A 16,523-nucleotide genomic window follows, 5' to 3' on the forward strand; every position below is an offset into this window, starting at 1 on the left:
TTTTATTTTTTTAACTACATTTTAGTCTAGCTGTTTTTGTCAGTGATTGCATGTTGACTATTTCATTGTTTGATGATTCTCTCTCTTCCACTCTCAGGTCTGTTGACTGCAACGGTGGCCTCTCGTATTCACCGCGCGGCCCAGCCTGCCCTACTGTACCTGGTGCCCTTCACCCTGCTGCCTCTGCTCACCATGGCCTACCTGAAGGTATGTCAGTTTGTGCCAACACCAGAAATTCCAGAAGGATGCGATATGCCTCATTTCTAGGAACGTCAAAACAGAGTCGACTTCATTTCACAGAATTGTCATTTGCTCACTTGCTCAGAAACAATGCAGAAATCTATATCAGATTATTGTCCGGTTATTTGAGCAGGGTGTGTGCCATATCCATAACACTGCGCTGCATTATTTATGTGCTAGCGCATACACCTATGTACGTCTCTGCGGGTACTTCACATTCCTTCTATTGAGGCTTCAATTTTACGCCGGTTTCTTTTCACTGTGGCAGATGTTTTGTTCTGCATGTGCAACATAATATGATCAGTTCTGTGTAGTGCCGTCGCCATAGCAGCAGCCTCCCTTTTCCATGGAAACGAACAATTTTGGAAATGTTTTTACACATGCAAGTTGAAATGCTGTTACAGTAGCTAGATGGAGCTTGACCAGCTTTGACTTATACAATGGACTAAAATAATGTGCCATATGACTGTTTAAAACACTACACTTCTTTGGTGTCAAAGTATGCAGTAGTACTTGTTGGATGTGTGATAACCATCAAGAAGATAAAATCTTTTGCTTTAAAGTCTTTAAAGAATGTTGTTTGTGCCTAAAAACAGAAGTAGGCAAAGCAAATTAGCATTAGAACAAATTTGATTTGAATCTCATCTTCTCAAACAGGAAGCTGTTTATCCACGTAGGTGTCCTGTTTAAATTGTCTGTGTGTGTGTGTTTGTGTGTGTGTGTGTGTGTGGTGTGGTGTGGTGTGTGGTGTGTGTGTGTGTGTGTGTGTGTTAATTGGTGTAAGGAGAACCACACAGGTTTGTGCTGTTTTCGTCAGCGCTTCTGCACAATTTAACATATTATTGAAACATTTATGACTGTTAATAACGATATTGATTGTTGTGCAAACACAGTAGAGAAGGTGAGGCAAAGTAAACATGTGTGTGCTTGTTGACAACAGAAAAAATGTTTGTGTTTAAGTGAATAGGCGTTAACAACAAGAGGACATAATTATGGTGTGTGTAAATTGATCTGCACAGGTTTGTGCTGTTTTTAACTTGCATATTTGTGTAAGAACAATATTGATGGTAGCATAAACACTTATATGCACAAGCCTCTTGTAACTCAGAATATAACAATATAATAGGACTGGCTGTCAAACCTGACGTGACACATTAAATGTACTGAGAAAAATGGCACAATTATCTGTAACTTTCTGTAATGCTGCCGCAGTCCCACTGACATTTACTATAATTTGTGGCAGTACGTTTGTGATCTCTGGTGTGCACTTACTGTAATATTCAGATAATGGGTCAAATGAATGTGCAGAAATGAAGGACACTGGGACATTTTATTTTGTTGTGAAAGGATGTTTTTATCACATGCATGAGTCCATTCACATAGACAAATGAATTAAACGTGTAGAATTAAACAACGTACAAACCAGATATAGCAGATGGGAAATTATATTTTAAATGCTACTTATTATATACAATATATTTACAAGAAAGATTAAAAAAAAAAAAAAAAAAAAAAAGTTACTAAACCAAAAAAAATAAGGGAACATCTTCTGATTTAACTTTATTATTATAGAATTTTATTCTATTTTTTACTTGGAACAATATATTTTTTCTTAGACTTATGTAATGAAAAATGTTTGTTTAGTTTTATTTACATTTTTGTGCATTAAAAATAATTGACCTATTTAACAATATAAATAATTGAATAGGTTATTATTATTATTATTATTATTATTATTATTATTATATTTTGTACTTGAACATTTAGTTTAGTATATATTCAGTTTTATTTCTGTGCATAAATATGGTCGTCAACAGATGTTTAGTTGGTCAATATTTTATAATAATAATAATAATAATAATAAATAATAATAACAACAACAAATAAGATAGTAAAATTACAAATAATAACAATGAAATTGACCTATTATTTGTTTTAATAGGTCGACAATTTATGCTCAAATGTAAATTAAAACTTAATATAGGCCAATGAAAAATGTAAAAGAAAAAAATCTTCAATCTTTTACATAAAAATGAAGAATAATAATAATAATAATAATAGTAATTTAAAATGATTTATTACTGCTGTTTATTATCATTAGTACTATTATTTTATTTATTCATTTAAAAAAAAATCCCGATTAAAAATGTTCATGTCAGTCGATATCGATAATTATGACAATAAATGTCAAATCTTTTTCTTTCAAGTTTAAAGACAGGTTTTTGCTCCCAAGTGAAAGCTGTAGAAACCAGACTGTTAATTGTGGTTTTAACAGTTTGCAGTGCAGGCTGCAATATTAATATTATATGTTTTGGCTCTTGCACATTTGAAAGTAGTAGTAGCTTGAGTTAGGATGCAGATGGAAATTTATGTTCATTAAAGGGTCATGAAACCGCATTTCAGCAGTAGTCAGTTCTCACCACAGTTACAAAAGTGAGCGTGGTGAGCTGCGGAGTGGAGGGGGAAGAGGCTGACAACAGCGATAGCTTCTGATTCAGGCAGTTATATTTCGCTCCTATTAAAAGCATCAAAGCTTCCCACAAATGCACGCTGCAAATTACCATTACACTCAACACAATATGCACATGGTTTTGTAAGTTCACCATAAATTACACAAATACATAAATATCCTGTGACAGCTATAAAATAAATGCACAGCCGTTTGCATTTGTTCTCTGTATTGAAAATAAATATATATGAACACCCTGTTGCATCTTTAATAACTTTTAAGGCTTATTTTTGCGGTGTTTTTAATAAGCCTTTTGATCGGTTAAAGGGTCATAAAGACCAGTTACACTCACAATGTGGTTGAATCGCATTTGTGTCAAAGACACAGAGAACTTATGCGACAGAAACTCTTACAAAGCAAAAACGAACACTCATTTTGACCCATTACTTGATCTCTCACTTACTGTATGCGATCTCACTGTTTGAAACGGCTGTCAGAGGAAATCAACGCATGTTGTCGTGAATAATTAACTTAGGAGTCTTCTCATAGGATAAGGACGCGCAGTCACATGAATAATTATGAGACACAGATCAGTCGTTGATGTACTATAGTACAAGAATACCTCACATCCTGTGATGGTGACATGAAGACAAATTTAAACCCAGAAGTTGAGACGATGTAGCTATGTCTTTGTCATGTGACATCACTTTCAGTGTGAATTGATGGTAATTGTTTCCATGTCTGTCACTCCACAGGGAGACCTGCGGCGCATGTGGTCCGAGCCCTTCCATGCCAAGTCCAGCAGCTCCCGCTTCCTGGAGGTATGATGCTGCTCTGACCAGCACAGGTTCCCACCCACCCACCCACCAGAGAGAGAGAGAGAGAGAGAGAGAGAGAGAAAGAGAGGTCGGAAGAGAGGAACTGCACTCGTCTTCTCGTCATCCCTCATTCCTGTTGTCATCCTCCAGCCAGCGGATGAACAGATGTACGCGGACTTCACTGCCAGATGGATTCATGCGCTCCACACGTCTCCATGCTCCTCAATCCTACTATAGTATCTGTCTTTTTTTTTTTTTTTCTTTCTCAGCTCCATTCCAGGTTTGTCACGCCATCTCTCTCTTTCTCTCTTACTTCTATCCCATCATCCCTTTCCTGTTCTACTTAACTCAGCCACACTTTACCGGATCGGTCTTTGTCTGGACGTGACCGGAGCCCCTTTGAGCTCCAAGTGTGTTTCCATTTGTACCGTTTGGCACCATTATGGATTTACAGACTGAGATTTCTTTATTATTTACTGCTCTAAACGAACTGTGGATGAGGAACGTAGATTCTGCCACAGCTTGGGATGACGATGACCCTATAAGGGACCAGCACACAGTAGAGGACAGCGTTGTTTCCCCCCCCCTCCCTTCCTTCCTTCATTCTCTCTTCCTCTTTCCCTTTCTGATAATACCCCACCCGCATCCACCCCACCCCCTTCCCACCCGTCTCCCTCTCTAACAACCCCTTCCTTCGCAGAAACATGTATTTTATTTAGAAAGATTTTATTCTTGGCATATACAGAAATGATGCATTATAAATTGTGGAGGCGTACAGCTCTATGTATATATGTGTACACATGTATTAGGGGTTATCATGTCGAGGTGTGCGTGAGATCGCGTGCGTGTGCGAACAAGGGCAAGGGCTTTTAGATCTCAACGGAGTCATAAACGAAACACGCAGATGGGAAATATTTTTGTTTCTTTCCTTTCTTTTCCCCATGAATGAGTCTAACAGCTCAGCCTAGGTCACTTTTTTGCGTGATGTACATCCTCTTCCATAAAACATCGCATATGGACCATTTGTGCAAGTTGGCCCTTGAAGAGAAGGGTGTGCTTGTGATTATGTCTGTGTTTATGTATGAATGTATGCCATTACCTCCATGGGCTCTGGATGGACCACTGAAGATGAACTCTGTCACGCTCCTGGAGGGAATCTTTAAGGATTGTACTAAGCTCCATTATTTAAGGCCAATTCCCCCCCCAATTAGTATTTTAAGCATTAATTTTTGTTTGTAGTCATTCCTTCAAAACAATTGGCTCCGTAATGATGAAACTGGAATTGAGGAGTGAGTTCTGTGGGTTTGAGTGTATGTGTGTGTGTGTGTAATGTTGTAGAAAATAATGCATTTTGCTGGCTCGGTCTGTTGAGGTTTGCTTTTTGGGTTTTTTTTTTTGTTTTGTTTTGTTTTGTTTTTTAAACCTGTTGTTACCTGTTTTTTTAATCTGTTAGTTGTCTGGCCTTGCATGTCAGTTGTACAGCGTGTCGTTCTTCAAAGCTGCGTTTTCAGGGCATTCGCGCTAGTGCGACACTCTGAAACTCTGAGACGCAGACACGGGGTCGTGGACAAACAGTCGCACAAGAGAATTTATAAAACGGAGAGGGGGGCAATGATTCCGGACCGCCCTGACCCCTGCGGCCGGCATGGACCTCGCACAAACATTGGCAGTGCGTTGCCTGAATATTCAGTATGAACGTTTGCCTGGCGTTGGGACACAGTTAACCTGAGCATCACGGACATTGTTTTACCCACAAACCTCCTCTCTGTCCCTCTGCCACCCTTATAGACATTACAAGAAAAAAAGAGAACAATATAAATGACGATCATGGTGATTGTTTTGAAAAACTCAGATGTTCTTTTTTTTTTTAAATGGAAGATTGCTTTTGTTTTGTTTTTCCCCATTGTTTGTATTTTTCTCAACTTTCCCATTTAATGCTGTGGATTTTCATTTTGTACTTCGAACTTTTTTTTCTTCCATCGTTCTCCCTGCCTGTAGAGGGCGCTAAGCTCTGTTTGGCTATCAACATTAATAGCCAAAAGGATTCTGTATAAAAATTTGAATAAATAAATTAAAAGGTGTAGTGAAATGTGGATCCAAATGAGCTGTACTGGAAACATTTCAGCTCTCATAACCTTCCTTTTCTTCTCCTCAGTCAGGATTCTGCTGTAAATAAACATGACTCTAACTGTATGTTCAAGTGGTCTCCTTTCCTAGTGCAGCAACAGGACATTTAATTTATTATTATTTAGTGCTTTTTGCTTAGTAGTAGTAGTAGTAGTAGTAGTAGTAGTAGTAGTAGTCATGTTCGCCTAACTACTAATATTTCGTTGTTCTTTATTATTATTATTATTATTATTATTATTATTATTATTATTATTAATATTATTATTAATCATTTTATCGCGCGTTGGGGGTCTGAACAAACCTAACATTATTTTAAGTATTGATGTCGTAAATAATTTTTTTCTGGCCAACAACAAAACGGCCCAAATTGCGTAGACGTGCATTGAAAGAGGGGGCGTCACGTGACCCATACCTACATATCAGGGCTGAGTTCACAAATCACTTGGATGATGATGATGCGGAGGTAAGTAACCTAAATGTTATTGGTTTTTTTAACTGAGTTCGAAAGTTGTGGGAAATATTATCACAAATTGAGTGGTTTGAGATGAGGCAATTATTCAAAATATATTAAAATTTGATCTTCATTAAAAAAAGCCTGCTAAAAGACCCTAATAATCCACAAATATGTCATGAATTCCCAGTAAGAGGAGAGAAATATTATTTTCAGGATAATTATTGTCATCATCTTAATTTTATTCCCATGCGTTAAGACACTTGTAGTACAGTCCTGATGGGGAAAAACTGGTATGGTTTCTGTTAGATGGTCCAAGCTGGTCGTTAGTTGCATAAACTTAGCCATTATGTTAAGACTGTAAGAACTAGTTCGACTAACTTGCAATTAAACAAGGGGAAATCAGTCTTACTTTTCCTATTTAAATTAGACCGATCTAACTTTTTATTATTAACTTTTAACTGATCTTAAACCATTAGGACCAGTCTTGGGAAAAAAAATTAGACGACGAACATTTACCATCAGTTTATGCAACCGGCCACAGCTGGTATTTGTTCCTGGTCCAGGATGGTCTTTCAGGTAATTCAACTTTTTAAAGCTTGTCTAAAGTGCTCATTATTATGGTTTAGAAGTCATTAAAATATGCCATTTATGTTATTGTGAATAGTCACGCATTTGATAAACTCTTTTATGGCGTTCACTTTGCGTCCATAAGGTGGCACTGTAACCTCACTGAAGCTGACTGTTACAACCACAGATACAACAGCTGCCTCCGTTATTCTTTGATTCTGTGGATATTACTATTTATTATATATGAATAGTATGGCTAGAATAAGTATAATTAAATAAGATTTGTTTGATAAACCAAACTTAAATATGGAACCAGTACGTTTATGTTGAGATTATAACCTATACAATTACTAAATTAATACAAAAAATTTTTTTAAGAATATGCTTCTAAATGAATTGCCCATCTGGCGTTAATAATTAACTGATCAATTTATTGACGCGTGATCGCTAGATTGTGACGTCACTTCTCATGCAGAGACGCGTTGAGGGAAAATGGCCGCCCATTCATGTGATGAGCGCTGAATCAGCTAGTGCAAACACAAGCGAGGCTTACTGAGCTCTGCTGACTTCTCTGTAACACACTAGTGTTCGTGTAAAAAGATTAACAAGAAGGTGAGCGGTGGTTAGTCTAAAGTTTCTTAATACAGCTTTTGTTTGAACACAAATCTAACATTTGGTTTTTAAAAAAGACTTTGAACAGGCCTGTAGGTTTTTGATTGTGCTTTTAATATGATTGACTTTTTGAGAAGAATCAATGTCTTAACGTCTCTGCATAGTAAGATACGGAGAAAATGTTTCAACATAACAAAACAACACATTATACACTTACAGTTTCATACTAAAATTGTAAAAACAGACATGTGAAAAAATACCCTTTAACCGTGTAAAATATGAACACAAAAGTTTTTTTGTATTATATTTGATACATGAGGCTTTTATATCTTATACACTGTAAAAAAGTGTTACCTTAAAAAGCTATTTCTGTCTGATTTAACCCATAAAACTATAAAATTTAACATAGGTTAATTCAGCAACATGAAATAATATTTTTGGCTTCCAGTTAATTTAGATGTTATCATTTTAGGTTAGTTTTGTATGATAGTGAGAATATGTGCTCACGCTCGAGGAGGAAAAACACCTCAATTTTATTCAGACACCCAAACTGAGCAAAAATATGCAATTTAATACAGATATTATTTATACTAAAAAGTAAGATGAAACTCTTATAGTTTGTAATGTAAAACAATGAGATTTTTTTTAACAGTATAGCAGACAACTTACATAAAATTTGTAAATGATTACATATAAACTGATTTGTCACTTTATATCTTCAAATAATATGTCTTAGTAAGATGATATTTAAATGCTTAGTTTTATGATCAAAGCTCTGTAGTTTTAATTGTGGGGGGCAAAACATATAATGTAATGCAATGATGATGGAAAAATAAGCATTCCTCAAAAGCCTGATGTATTGTATTTGATACTCACATTTTAACATGATTTTTCTAAAAAATATATGTGATCAAGTAAATACTGTAAGTTGCTTCAGTCCAGTAAGTGTTCATCTTGAAATTACTAACAATATGAAAGTTATGTTTACTTGATTAAGAAGTAGTAAAGATTTCACAGTAAAAGACACATGAACCACGACCTGAAGGTGGACGTTTAATTATACTAAAATGCCTTTTACTTATTAAAAAAAGTATCAATCAGGCGACAGAAGGCAGTATGTGCACGTTTTTTAGGAAAGTTTTGCTCATGTTGATAATTTAGAGTTCTTATAAATGAATGTATCAAATATAAAACAGCAGTCTTTGTAGGGTTAATCAGCTTGCCTTTGAAAACTCAGTCAGGGCATCAGGGTTGTGGGTGAGGGGGGCTATTGGGGGTCGATAAGGTCAAGCAAGTGTTAGAGAGACGCTGGGGCCATGGAATTTCTAGGGTCCACCCCTGTTCACGTATTGGCCAGAGCACCCAAAGGCTCGAAAGTCCCGTGGCCGTGCAGGATTCCACTGGGACGGTGTGGATTGTAGCATGTTATCTGTGGGAAAAAATGGCTGTGTTGCAGACGGGGAGTGTGTTGAATGGAAAGAACAGATGTCATTTACACACACCTATTCATTCATAGAAACAGGCAAGTGTAATATTAAATGAAAGGAAAGACAATGAGGGTGTTCCGTGGTAAAGAGCCTGAGATTTGTAGAAGCACTAGTTTGTTTGCTTCTTATGGTACAGAAGTACATGCTTTACAACACAGGTGCACTTCATAAAATGGGTGTAGAGTTACTGTGCAGGTCTGATGAAAGACGTCTGTATTGATTACACAGCCCTGCATCCCCCCCCCCCCCCCCCCCCCCAAAAAAAAAAGCCTAATACCTAATTTGATGATGCTGAGTTAAAATATCAAATATAAAAATATCAATAAAAACTTTTCATCACACACAATTTTTTTTTCACAAAATAAAAAAGATTTTTAATTATATATATATATATATATATATATATATATATATCAACAGTGCTAAATTACTTACAGACTGTAGTTGGTTATTGATTCCAAATTACAAAAAATTTAGTTAGTAACGTAATCCATTACATTACACATTTAAGGTAATGTAATCACTACTTTGGATTACTTTTAGATTACTTTTGACGAAACTCGTTTATCACATTGATTTGAACAGGATAATCTTGTACATTGATATAATAATACAAAGAGAGAATATATTCTATTCTTTGTTATCAACAACATGAAGTGCATTAAATATTGCATTACGTCTTAGACTTACATTAGACTTTCCCAGACTGAGGTTTGTGGAGGAACTGCAGGGGGTTTGTGAGTTTAATGAAAAGCTATTATTTACATCATAAAAATGTAAAATTAAAAATAAATACTTTTAAAATAAAAACAATTTCAAAATAAAAGACTTTTTAACAAAACAATTTTATTTGTTTTCCTGCAGGTCCTGTGACCATTAACTGACATCAGAAAACCATGTACTTTATTATTATTGTTATTATTATTGACCTATTAACTTAAAATCTCAGTATAGTAAATATATTAGGTCAAAGGGGTTCAGCTGACAAAAAAGTTGGGGAATCCCTGCATTGCATGTAAATATGAAATGATGTCAATTTGTGTGTGTTTGAAAGACAAAAGCCTTCCTAAAACAGTAATACATGGTTAAATGACTCAGTGAGTGATCAAATAATAATGGATGTGTTCGTCAGGAGCTGATTAGATATGCAATGTTGAGAAAAACACTTCTTAAAAGTGAAATGATTTCTGTAAATCCAGTGATCAAATGCTGTGTGGGTCTCAGTTTTCAGTGATAGTCACATGACTAGTGGCTGGTCTGTGTGTGCAATTCCACAAACCTGGAAGAACTTCTAAACATATATAAGTAGCTTTTTTAGAAAGGAAAATTTAAAAGATAAAACAGAAGTAGTATATGGAGAATCAACAAATTATAATTTGCTGCCATTGTGACAATAACGTAATCATGTAATCAATAAAAAGGTCTGATTACAAGTGTTTTAAAATGTAATATCATCTAAGTAATCTATATAATCTAAGTAATCTAAGTTTCTAAGTAGTAATCAATTACACCAGCTTTAATGCACTTATTAAAATAACAAAAGCAGTCAAATGTCATTAAAAGTTTTGGTTTTAATGACAAAAAGAAGTATTCAAAATGCATTTAACTTACAATCTGCAAAGTAGTGAAAAAAATGTTCAAATACTAATGTCAAAGAACTTTACATAAACACAAGTTTATAAACAAATAAGCTTTTTTATTTTCACAAAATCCATAATTTTCTGTCACTGTTTGGATGTAACAGATGTAGCAGAAAACATCTGGGTCATGTTTGCATTTTCTTCTGTCACTGGCCATAATTCTAACCTTAAAATCAGGATTAGGCATAAAATAATGGGAAAATCAGCTGAGTACTGAACAAATAGTTGTAACCTGGTTCAGAGGAAGAGATAAATCATGTCTTTGTGTCAGTTTGTCTAATAATACAAGACTTCTTTATCTTACAAATGGTTGTCGAAAGCAAAAATGCTACAAAATGCACATCATATTTTGTGAAAAAGTGTAATGTGCTAGTGCAAAACAGACACTATTTTTGGAATCAGCACCACAAAATTAGTAAGAAACAATTACAGTATTTGATTCTGCGTGATGCAGGGTGATGTTATGGGTTATCTTTAAAGTAACGTCAAACGCTCCTCACCTCGACCCTCGGGGCTTGTTTGAATAAGGTCTGCTCGCCCCTGCATGGGGTGGAGCGGCTCCCTCTAGCCCATTGCCCTTTGACCCCTGTGTACATTCCGCATATATTCTGTGAAATGAAGTGAGGAATTCCTCTGAAGTTTAGTTAATGGATTGGAGGAGCTACTGAGGAACACATGGGTTTGAAAGTACTGTGAACCTCACAGAGCAAGGTAGTGTTGAAAGTGATGTAAGAAACCCAATTTTTTGGGGTAGTTGATGCATAATGTGACCATGGACTAATTTATAGGAAATGTATAATTTAGTTGTTGAAACTGGTCACCATTGTACAGAATCACAATTATACACATTCTTAGGTGGTTGTCGCATTAGATGAATTAAAAAAAAAAAATAGCCTTTTGAAAAATAATTTTGACATTTTTAACGATTTCATATATATATATATATATATATTATACAGTTTAATAATTATTTTATATTAAGTACCAATATTCCAGACATATATAATATAATATAATAAAGAACCCAACATATATTTATAAGGTAACTAGTTATAGGGTAAAATAATTATTAAAAAATATGAAAAAACCTGAAAGAAACATTTAATAATTAATTTAGCAATTTAATAATTACCAACTTTAAAATTATTAACTACTGTTAAAAAGTTACAATTTTTTTTGTCAGAAATAAATACTTGTATTCAGCAAGGATGCATTAAATTGATCAAAAGTGACAGTGAAGACATTTATAATGTTGCAAAAGATTTATATTTCATAAATGCTGTTCTTTTGAACTTTCTATTCATCAAAGAATCCTGAAAAAAAATATCATGGTTTCCTCAAAGGTATTAAGCAACGAACACTCTTTTCAACATTGATAATAATAATAAATGTTTCTTGCATATTAGCAAATCAGCATATTGATTTCTGAAGGATCATGTGACACTGGAGTAATGATGCTGAACATTTAGATTTATCATCACAGGAATAAATTACATTTTAAAATATATAATAGAAAACAGTCATTTTAAATTGTAATAATATTTCACAATATTACTGTTTTAACTGATCAAATAAATGGAGACTTGGTGAGCAGAAGAGACTTTTTCAAAAACATTATCAAATCTTACCGACCCCAAACTTTTGAATGGCAGTGAATGTATAAGCATATCAAAACAATGAGCAAAATGCTGTTTAAAATAGTTTAAAGCATGTCACACATCAGAGAATGTCAACTTCCCAAAAGAGTTTAGATTACTATGTCACTTGGAAGCATCATAGTTGATTTCTGAATAAATAAATGTTGGTTTCTAAATATTCCATCTAATGCTACAAACATCCAGTTGTTCTATAGTTTATAACTGTGTTGATTTTTCCTCACAATTTCTTGTTTAGTACTGAAATATTACATCAACCATAGTGAATGGTTTTAGGAATAAAGGACAGTGTGTAAAGGTAATGGAAGGCAAAATGAAGGTAAACTTCCTTGCTGTGAATGTTCACACCTCAAGCATGTAAGCTCAGAGTGTGTCTGGAATCCCCCTATAGAAAGCGCAGTGATGTTTGGTGTCATGTTCAGCTTGAAAACTCCTTACCCTGCTCTGGACCGCCACCCACACAGCTGGAATGCGGGGCATGCGCTTAGCACACCCGCTTCGGGGTGGAAAGGGTAGCGAACACTTCTTAAGGCAAAACAGGGGGGAGAAAAGTCTCAGTATATAGGCTACCGGAGGTGGGGTCTCAACTCCAAAAAGAGTGGTGAATCTCAAAGGGATTCGCATCCCATCGTCCATGTCACCACCCACTGTGATGGCGATAGAAGAAGCTAATCCATTAACCTTCTGTTGGGCTCAGGGAAATTATCAATGACTATCACCGCAGTTTTTCCCTGTTGGGAGAGAGGGATAGAGGCATGGGATGGAGAAGAAGAGGGTAGGCAGGGAAAGGTTAAAGGGCAGAGGAAGAGGGGAGGAACATTTTTGGAGGAAGGGAATTGGGGGAAAGAAAGAACAATAACAAAACTTTACCTCACAGGTCTGAAAGGTCTCGTATTCTCTGTCTGCAGTGTTCAGGTATGACTGCTGCAGATGAACCAGGGATGCATTATGAAAATTATTTAAGTGTTTAACAGTCAAAATGTTGCTTTAACAATCAAAATGTTACAGTTTCTGTTAACATTGTTTAAAACAAGAATTACTTTTTTTTAAAAATGTGGGAAATGTTTTTAAAAATATGACTTTTACAGTGTATTTTAGTTTTTTAGTTTTATTTTTTTTAAGGACTTCTGAATGATCTAAACTAAACTCGGAATTATTTATCAGAGACAATTTACAAAACAAGTTTAAATTGTATATATACATGTTTTCGTCCTTTTTGGTGATCTAGCAAGAATTAAAAAATCTGTTGATGATATGAAAACCCTGAAAAAACAAATTATAAAACACAACTAGAGTACATGTTCTCTAATTATCTCAGCTTGTATTTATTAAATCAAACCCCTGAAGAGAGACATATATATGTTGACAAATGGAAAATTACAGTTCAACTCCAGGGAAATGTAAAATAGCTTTCTACCAAAGGAAATCTTTTTAAAACTATGTTATTTAATTATAAATGTCTGTATTTACTATTTTAATTTGAATCATAAAAATGTATTTTATTTCATGTGGATTTGTTTTTGTGTAAATCTGTTTTTTTGTGCTATAAATTTTGCTTTATAATTATAGTTTGACAAACAATATAGTTATACATTTGTACTCAAAAAAGCCTGTCTTTCATACTAAATCAAAGGTGACTGATGAAATCCATTAAAAAGAATTAGATATCTGAATCATTTAAACACTTTTCTAAATCATTCCCTGAGAATTACATCAGCTGCAATTTTGTTGTTATTTCTCCGAATATTTTACATATTAAACAGTAAATAACATGTATAAGTTTAATAAAGTATTTTAGCACAGCTTTATTTCCTCCACAGGATTTATTTTCCTGTACTGTGTTAATTTGATTGTTTTCAAACATGTTGTTATTGAATACAAATATAAGGAACAGTTGACATGATCCTTGAATTAGAATAATGATTTCTTTTAACAGTTTTTGTGCTTTTCAAAATAATTACAAATACAAAATACATTTCCACTGACCTTTATAAAAACAAATTGGTACTTTCAGGCACTGATTTATGTATTGGTAAAATGTTAGAAAAGAAGCAACAGACGTGACTGTTGATGTTTCATGTGCATGTTTTTCATTTGAACATCAACCCTTGAACAGCGTGACATGATAACCCTACAGCCTTTAAAGAGAAACCGCCTACAGAACATACGTTTTCTGTCGAAACTAGAGTGTATATGAATTCAAATGATTTACAGAATGCAACATATGACAGCAAAAATTAGTCATTAATGGTTTAAAATACAATTGTTATTTATTAATGCAAAAATTTTGATTAAAAGCATGTCAATTAGTGTGCCTTGTTAAAAAGCTACTGATAATGTGTGGTAAAACAAGAAGGCGAGGTGTATCTCTGTTAGTTCAAATGGCCAACTGAAAGACAGAGGCAGAACATCCCTTCTAGTTTTCCTTGCAGCCTGTTGAATGCATTGCCCACATCAAACACTTTAAACAGAGTAAGCGCACAATCAGATCCCTTCAGATTGGGGGACAGAGAGAGGGGAAGGGGGGTGAAATGGGCCCTTTCTCACCAAACAATACCATTATTTCAGCTCCCTTGGCCAAGAATGCCACATTTCACAGCCCACTACCCTCCTCCAGATGTCAATCAAAGCTCACTGGTGACTCAAGCTCCTCCCAGAACCTGCCCACCACTGTGGCTCCGCCCACAAAATCTGAATGGACCTGCTTCCTCTGATCCATCTTCCACAATCTGTCTAATGGTTGCCTCATAAGTGAAATGTTTAAAAAAATTGTTTCAAGTTTTTAGTTAAGACATCTGTGCAGTTTTCTTCTATAAACCTCCAAATATTTTTTCAAAAATTAAACATGTAAATATACTAGGCCTATGTGAATAAAATGTATATTTTCAGCATACCTTTTCTAAAGGAAAAAAAAGTTAAACAGATTTGATTCCTGATCGCAGTTATAGCCAATATGAAATATACCGAGCCAATACATAAATTTAGGCTATTTTTGTTTTATTCTCTTATTATACTTTGATTCATTTAATGTAAAAATAGGCTACTTTAAAATCTACAATTTTATAATGTGAATCGGCCACTTATTCTGTGTTGAATACTGGTATGTTTACATGTGATTATGATTTACTAGACAGAGTAATCTTAATAAAACAGAAAACAAATGTTGTGTAGCCTACTTCATAGATGCATGTCTTATGAAACGTAATCTTTTAAAGGGTAAAATGGAATTACACAGCTCTGGTTATTTACACCAGCCATGTAAATCTATTCACATGAAATCAAGACGGTCTGAACTTTCATTTATAGGCTATAGTTCACAGCTCTGTGTAAAATAGGCCTAGTGCATAAACAACTCTTTAAACCTATCAAATTCAAAAGTATTATTTTGCATTAAAACTGTTGGATGTTAATGAAAAATGGAAATTTAAAGTAATTGTCTTAATAGATAATTATAACGTATGTATTTCAGCAGTATTATCCCGGATAAGCGGACGGCGGCGATGGGAAATTTGTGAATGAGAGACAGTGCGTCGCGTATTTGTTGTTCAATTAAATTATGCAGCGGCGGTATCCTTTTTGCGTCCAATCACATCACGAGTCAGAGCGCCGAGGAGCTGAGAATTCAACCAATGGCTCATCGCACGGCAGAGACTAGCGCAGCAGCAGACCAATCAGCGCCGCGCATGCAAATGAGGCATTTGCTTCGGCTGGATCTGAATGTCAACTAGTCAAAGATGGAGTCTGACGCTGGATGGCCGTGAGGCCGCGCGTCTTTATATTTGCTCATTTATTTCGCTGAATCGCGCGATAAGATTTTAACTTTGCGCTCTCGAAAACGGAGAGTATTTATACATTTGCCATTTGAAAAAGGACTGAAGAAGAAGACGGTCAGGTTTTGCACCTTTTACTCAACTTTTCCTCTTCTCTCACTCTCCCTCTTCATTTTTTTTTCTCTGACGGAGTGTCCCTCCCTTGGTTCGCTGCCATTCATGAATTTGGGGTTCACTATGTGCTCTTCATGCATTTGGGATGATTGGGCGGAAATGGCGGGAGCTGTAGGGCGTAAAGGAGAGTTTGGATGGATGGGACCAATCCACTCGCCTCATTTTCATGCGCATCAGGACCGTGTGCCATCAAACCCTGGGTACGATATCTTTTCTGTAGTATGCTGCGTTTTATGCGCGCAATGTTTGCTGTCTGAGAAAACGGAGAAGGCTGAATGAATTACCACTATTTAAATACACGCGCTGATAGTGTGATCAGGTACGAATTACCCTTTTAAACGCTATGAATGTGAGGTTATGTAAACACCACCGTTATTAAATGTAAATTCGTTTGTCTGCTGAAGTTTAGTTTGTCTAGTGATGCTTTACATTTAATCCGAATCAAAACAAACATGAGAAAGTGTCAAAGGGCGCTTAATTCGACTTAATATTTATTATTAACTGGATCAGAATGCATCTAATGAGAATAT

The 16,523-nt window shown here is 35.2% G+C and overlaps 1 protein-coding gene and 1 long non-coding RNA gene across 2 annotated transcripts in view; both read left to right on the forward strand.

Annotated features, from left to right (window-relative positions):
- The window catches only part of sppl3 (signal peptide peptidase 3), a 35,792-nt gene extending 30,092 nt beyond the window's left edge, over positions 1–5,700 (forward strand). The window contains exons 9-10 of the mRNA XM_051909127.1: positions 98–207; positions 3,445–5,700. Of these exons, the coding sequence (XP_051765087.1) occupies positions 98–207; positions 3,445–3,516 (182 nt within the window). The 3' untranslated portion in view covers positions 3,517–5,700. The remainder of the gene's footprint in view (positions 1–97; positions 208–3,444) is intronic.
- LOC127520703 (uncharacterized) overlaps positions 1–16,523 on the forward strand; it is a 269,016-nt gene that overhangs the window by 198,911 nt on the left and 53,582 nt on the right. The window lies entirely within an intron of this gene.

Source organism: Ctenopharyngodon idella, chromosome 10 (genome assembly GCF_019924925.1).
Source record: "Ctenopharyngodon idella isolate HZGC_01 chromosome 10, HZGC01, whole genome shotgun sequence".
In the NCBI taxonomy this organism is placed as follows: domain Eukaryota; kingdom Metazoa; phylum Chordata; class Actinopteri; order Cypriniformes; family Xenocyprididae; genus Ctenopharyngodon; species Ctenopharyngodon idella.